At 36.6% G+C, this 6,904-nt stretch overlaps 1 protein-coding gene across 3 annotated transcripts in view; it reads left to right on the plus strand.

Annotated features, from left to right (window-relative positions):
- LOC106468703 (myosin-51-like) overlaps nt 1-6,904 on the plus strand; it is a 99,503-nt gene that overhangs the window by 36,568 nt on the left and 56,031 nt on the right. For all 3 annotated transcript variants that reach the window (XM_022397065.1, XM_022397066.1, XM_022397064.1), the window contains exons 9-11: nt 2,280-2,425; nt 2,969-3,142; nt 5,078-5,178. In XM_022397065.1, the coding sequence (XP_022252773.1) occupies nt 2,280-2,425; nt 2,969-3,142; nt 5,078-5,178 (421 nt within the window). The remainder of the gene's footprint in view (nt 1-2,279; nt 2,426-2,968; nt 3,143-5,077; nt 5,179-6,904) is intronic.

Genomic DNA, 6,904 nt, shown 5'->3' on the forward strand with positions numbered 1-6,904 from the left:
TCCTTTTAGCACAACATGTACTGCATGTCCTGTACCATTCTTACACATCTTGTCTCATACCTATCCAGTAAAATTTGTGTCGTAGGTGACTCAATGTCTTCTTAACTCCGAGATGTCCTTCTTGACGTAGCACAACTTCCCATAACTTTCTCGGTATAACCGTTTGCCAGGTCATCACTTCCCATCTGCAGTTTAACATCTCTGGCGAAGAATACCATCTTCAAGCTTCAACTGGTCCCATTGTGCCCAATAGTTCTTTGTCACAGGGCTTAGACTAGACACCTTCTCCCAAGCAGAGCGCAAAACACTTGTTTTTAAAAAATCCATTATTGGCTTCAAATCTTGGTCTAACTCCTGTTCTGCTTTAATATCTATATTTGGTTCCACTTCACCATCATCAACTCCTTCAGTCACTTTGACTTCAGCTTGATGACACCTGATTAGTTCAATCTCTCTTTTAACACTTACCGGAATTTGACCTTTGTTGTTCCCAAATCTAATTTTATCAAAATTAACTTCACAATTCCTCGGTAGTAAGTAGTCCAACCCTAGTATGCATTGGTCTTCAATGTCAGCCAAGTATACTTTGTATCTGTCCTTCATGCCCATGAGCTCAATAGTTACCCACAGTGGTCCCCACAACCTTGCATAATGTCCTGTCACGTCACAAAGCTTCTGTATGGCTTCCGGTACTCCTTTGTGATCCAGCACCTTGACACTCACAAGGGTTTGATGAGATGCAGAATCTATGACGAAGTTGCACTTTTGGCCATCCAGCTTTCCTGTCACGTATACACTATGTGTGCTTGGCATTTTACACCTAGCTGTCCCTCAACACCAAGCACTAAAGGTCTCCCTGAGGTTGATTATTAGTAGTATTCTTCTTACACTGGTTCTTCATATGTCCTTGCTCTCCACAGTTCGAACAACCATTCTGGGTAGCAGCCTTTCCTGCCGTGGCATATTCCCTGTGTTGAAGCTTCCAGCATTGAGCTTTCTGGTGCCCAGGCTTGTTACAGTACCAGCACAATCCCTCAAACCTCTATGAACGCTGACCTTTTCTGGCCTTGAATCCTGATGATTGTACCAACCTTCTCTGTGCTGGACTTAACGTAGGATTCGAATTCAAGAGCTCTGGCCATTGCATCTTGTATAGTAGAGGGGTGTGCTTGCTTCACTTGTATCTTCAGTTGTGAACTGTCCAAGGCATCTACAAACTGATACCTTAGCAACAACTTGAGGAGATCGGGTAGTGCAGTTGGGTAGGCCTTGTGTGCTATACTTTGCAAATCCTGTGCCAGCTCTTGTAGGCTCTCCCCTTTAGCACGGACTCTAGTCCTAAACCTAACCCTGTAGACTTCGGACTGATTTTGGGTTCCATACCTGAGTTCTAGAGCAGCTACCAGTGCTCTATAGTTGTGCCTGTCGTCTGCTGACAACTATCGAAGTATTTCCAGTGGTTATCCCTTCAGGCTCGTTTCCAGATATACTGCTTTCTGCTCTTCTGTCCATCCATTCATCTCTGCCAGGAGTTCAAATTGTGCTCTACATGCTTCCCATGGTGCCTTCCCATCGAATTCCTGTGGCTTCCTTCGTACTAGATCACCCCTATTGCTAACATTCATATCTGGGATGTGACTTCTAACAGGACTGAAAATGTCTGCATTAGGGTTTAGCTGCGGGATCTGGAAGAGGATTGCCGTTTTCTGGGGAAATACATTAAAGGATGATTTATTGTCTTTTACACAAGGAGGATACATTAACCATCGACTTAATCAGGTTAATACTGGAACTCTTGTGCAGTTAATACTGAATACTTGTGTAGTTAATACTGGAACACTTGTGTAGTTAGCACTAGAACACTTATGTATTCAATACTGGAATACTTTGATAGCTAAAACTGGAACACTTTGATTGTTAACACTGGAATACTTGAGAAGAAAATGTTTGAAACAGAATACACTTGGCTGTGCTGAGAAACTTTTCTGGCAGACTTGAGGGAAGTCAAATTTTAGCTCATTTTAGTACAATTTACCTGAGTTAAAGTAGTTGAAGTTTGAAAATTCATTGAAAGACAATGCTGTAAAAATAATATCAAGTTTAAAGGAGTTAAACATCCAAGGAAAATAATTTTGGTAACCAAAGACAAGTTTGTTTAACATTGTTTTAGAAGTAATAAGTAAAATCATTCACCCTCCAAAATTACATATCACTGTGAATGTTGTGTGTAAAAGTAACATTCTAATATTATGATGATAGATATAATATTTTCGGTTTAGTGGAGACTGGCAGTCAACATGCATCTACTGTTGGCTCCAGAGGTGTCGGATCATCCAAGTCCATGACTATTCTAAACTCTGCTGTTCGTCATGCCACAGATGGGTTTATAGGAATTCTTGACATGTTTGGATTTGAAGCTAGCAAGGTAACATTTCCAGAGTGTGAGAAACTAATCAGTATGCATAAGAATATTCATAGTCTAAACTATTTTAATGGAAACTACTTTTATTATTCAAGTTTCTTCTCCTTCAGCCTACTCAGATGGTTTGGATTTAAAGATAGTTTAACAAAAGCTACTTTCATTATCCAAGTTTCTTCTCCTTTAGCCTAGTCAGCTTGTTAGTATTTAAAGCTAGTTTAACAAATTCTACTTTCATCATTCAACTTCTCCTTCAGCCTAGTCAGCTTGTTTGTATTTAAAGATAGTTTAACAAAAGCTACTTTCGTTAGCCAAGTTTATTTTCCTTTAGCCTAGTCAGCTTGTTTGTATTTAAAGCTAGTTTAACAAAAGCTACTTTCATTATCCAAGTTTCTTTTCCTTTAGCCTAGTCAGCTTGTTTGTATTTAAAGCTAGTTTAACAAATTCTACTTTCACCATTCAACTTCTCCTTCAGCCTAGTCAGCTTGTTTGAATTTAAAGTTAGTTTAACAAAAGCTACTTTCATTATCCAAGTTTATTTTCCTCTAGCCTAGTCAGTTGGAACATCTGTGTATCAACCTGTGTGCAGAAACAATGCAGCATTTCTACAACACTCATGTGTTTAAGAGTAGCATTGAGTCTTGTCGAGAGGAAGGAGTCGAAAGTGAAGTAGAGGTGAACTACGTTGACAATGTTCCTTGCATCGATCTTATGTCATCATTGGTAAGTAAGATTATCTTCTGTTCTTATGGTATGTCCTATCAAGAAATTAGCAGAAATGTGATGCTCTTAGCAATAATTTGATTTCATTACATGATGAGAGTTGTGAAGAAACAACAATGTAATTTATATATGTCCCAACATGTACTGCCAGTAAAATTAAATACTCAGTGTATACATTATATTTATTTGGTTATTTTGTGTCACAAAGCTTTCTTGTTTGTAAAACCTTATTTCCTGCAGATTAGTAAAAACAGCAGTATGGTACATAAAACCTAATATCAGCAAAGTGTGATTAGCTCTGGTAAAAACAGCAGTATGGTGCATAAAACCTATTATTCGCAAAGTGTGATTAGCTCTGATAAAAACAGCAGTATGGTACATAAAATCTAATATCAGCAAAGTGTGATTAGCTCTAGTAATGAGTGAAAGGACTTATTTTCAGCAACACAGAAGATGTGCAGTTCAGAATCTCTTATGTTATTCTAACTGAAAGCCAGTAAATGAAGATTTATCAAAAATGATTTTCAATTTTACTTTAACACACAAAACATTGATCTATTGAAACTGCTATTTACATAATTATTATATGTTTTTTTACACATTAAGATGTATATCAAGTAATGTATTTATGAGAGTTCTGAAAAGAGAGGGTATATGTGTGGGAATTTGTATATGAAGTACATTATGTTCTGGAGCCAGGTGCTATGAGTGGAAACCTCTCTTCCAGTTACAATGTTTTCTTTGAGGTTCTAGTGTTACATGGTCTTGGTTAAAATCTGTGTATCAATTGAAGCATATACTATACAGTTCTGGTGACACATGGTCTTGGTGGATATCTGTGTACCAAATACTGCATATACTATACAGTTCTGGTTACACATGGTCTTGGTGAACACCTGTGTACTAACTATAACATATACTATATAGCTCTGGTGACACAAGGTCTTGGTGGATATCTGTGTACCAAATACTGCATATACTGTACAGTTCTGGTGACACATGGTCTTGGTGAACACCTGTGTACCAACTATAACATATACTATATAGCTCTGGTGACACATGGTCTTGGTGGATATCTGTGTACCAAATACTGCATATACTATACAGTTCTGGTGACACATGGTCTTGGTGGACATCTGCATACAAACTGTAACGTATACTATACAGCTGTGGTGACACATGGTCTCGGTTGATATCTGTGTACCAACTATAGTATATACTGTACAATTCTGGTGACACATGGTCTTGGTGGATATCTGTGTACCAACTATAGTATATACTGTACAACTGTGGTGACACATGGTCTTGGTGAACACCTGTGTACTAAATACTGCATATACAATACAGTTCTGGTGACACATTGTCTTGGTGGATATCTGTGTACCAACTATAGTATATACTGTACAACTGTGGTGACACATGGTCTTGGTGAACACCTGTGTACCAACTACAGCATATAATGTACAGTTCTACTGACACATGGTCTTGGTGGATATCTGTGTACCAACTATAGTATATACTGTACAATTCTGGAACAGTGGAAATGTGTGTACCAACTATATTATATAGAGACCTGGGGTCAGGTGGTGAGGGTGGAAAGTATAGCAAACACTACAAAGTTGTTAGTACAGATAACATGGTTGGAAATATATGTATTTTCTAATGTTCTAATGTCATGTATTGACATTTGAATACAAAGTACATAGATAATATTGGTGGAAATGTGTATATTTTCAAATGTTATGGGTGGAGATGTCATAGATTGAAATGTGAATATGAAGTGAGCATATTTTGTAAAGTCTGGGAACAGGTGGTATGAGTAACAAGTATTGTTAATAGGCCAAATGAACAAATAAATGTGTGCAATAGTGTTTCATTTGTGTGTCATCAGCAGGTGCATTCTCTGGCTAAAACATTTCTGTAATATTTCTATAGAGAACTGGCCTGTTGAGTATGCTGGATGTAGAGTGTTCAATTCGTGGCTCAGCTGAGACATATGTTGAGAAAGTAAGGAACCAGCATAAGACAAGTATTAGGTAACTATTATGTGCTTCACCTTAGTCTGCTTCGATAAAAATTTACTATAGACTAAATTTGGTGTTACTTTCATAATACACCAGTAAATGCACTTTACATTAAGTGCTAAAGAAATATATTCTTGTTTTTAAAATACTCCTCATTACTTTGAATTTTCACAATATATCTATTATCCATACAGAAACAGTAAAGTCAATATTACTAGAGTGACTTGTGTAGTAACAGTTCACTGAATAGATGAGTATTTAGGTAAAATATTAACCTCACTAGATGTAGTCTGTGTAATATAAAGTCAGTATTCATACTAATTACTAGAGTGACTTGTACAGTGTGTTCACTGTATAGATGAGTAATTAGGTAAAATATTAACCTCACAGAATGTAGTCTGTGTAATATAAAGTCAGTATTCATACTAATTACTGGAGTGACTTGTACAGTGTGTTAACTGTATAGATGAGTAATTAGGTAAAATATTAACCTGCATAATATAAAGCCAGTATTCGTAATAATTACTGGAGTGACTTGTACAGTGTGTTCACTGTATAGATGATTAATTATGTAAAATATTAACCTCACTAGATGTAATCTGTGTAAGATAAAGTCAGTATTCATACTAATTACTGGAGTGACTTGTACAGTGTGTTCACTGTATAGATGAGTAATTAGGTAAAATATTGACCTCACTAGATGTATTCTGCGTAATATAAAGTCAGTATTCATACTAATTACTAGAGTGACTTATACAGTGTGTTTACTATATTGTTACGACAGCGGAAGTCACGTGACGCTGGTAACACGTCATGAGCTTCTAGAACGTTCGTGTCCTTTTATCAAGCCTCGAGTGTTTACTAGATATGCGGTATTCTTTAATATAAGACCGCCAAGAAGTGAGGGCAACAATGTAATTGAACTGCCGACAGAGATAGAGGCTGACAGTTGAGTCGAGCACGTGAGTCGTTCGTTGTGAATTATAGCGTTTGTTATAGCGTGACTGTGGAAATTAAGTGTAATTCAAAGTTGTATTGAGAAAGAATAAACTAGTTTTATTTAAGAAAGGACTTGTGTCGCTAAAGTTTCATCGGAAAGAAATTATACGGGAAGTTGACTTACGACCAGATGTGTAACAAATTGATGTCAGAGAGTGGGACAAAAAAAATGGAAACGAGAAGCGGCAAATCAAACTACAGCTTAGCAGATTTGATGGCAGCAATACAAGAGCAACAAAATAAACAAGAAGAGAGATTACAGCAGTTGTTGGAGGAAAAAGAAAAGAAACAAGAACAGAGACAACAGCAGTGGTAGCTAGAACAACAAAATAAACAAGAGAGATTACAACAGCTATTAGAGACAAAAAGAAAATAAACAAGAAGAGAGACTACAACAATGGTAAAAAGTACAAATTAAAATATTAGTAAATTTCAAAGCGAACTTACACAAGTATTTCAGTATTAACTACACAAGTATTCCAGTATTAACTACACAAGTATTCAGTATTAACTGCACAAGAGTTCCAGTATTAACTACACAAGTATTTCAATACTAAGTACACAAGTGTTCCAGTATTAACTACACAAGTATTCAGTATTAACTGCACAAGAGTTCCAGTATTAACTACACAAGTATTCAGTATTAACTGCACAAGAGTTCTAGTATTAACTACATAAGTATTCAGTATTAACTGCACAAGAGTTCTAGTATTAACTACACAAGTATTTCAGTATTAAC

Source organism: Limulus polyphemus, unplaced genomic scaffold (genome assembly GCF_000517525.1).
Source record: "Limulus polyphemus unplaced genomic scaffold, Limulus_polyphemus-2.1.2 Scaffold3122, whole genome shotgun sequence".
NCBI classification, from domain to species: Eukaryota; Metazoa; Arthropoda; class Merostomata; order Xiphosura; family Limulidae; genus Limulus; species Limulus polyphemus.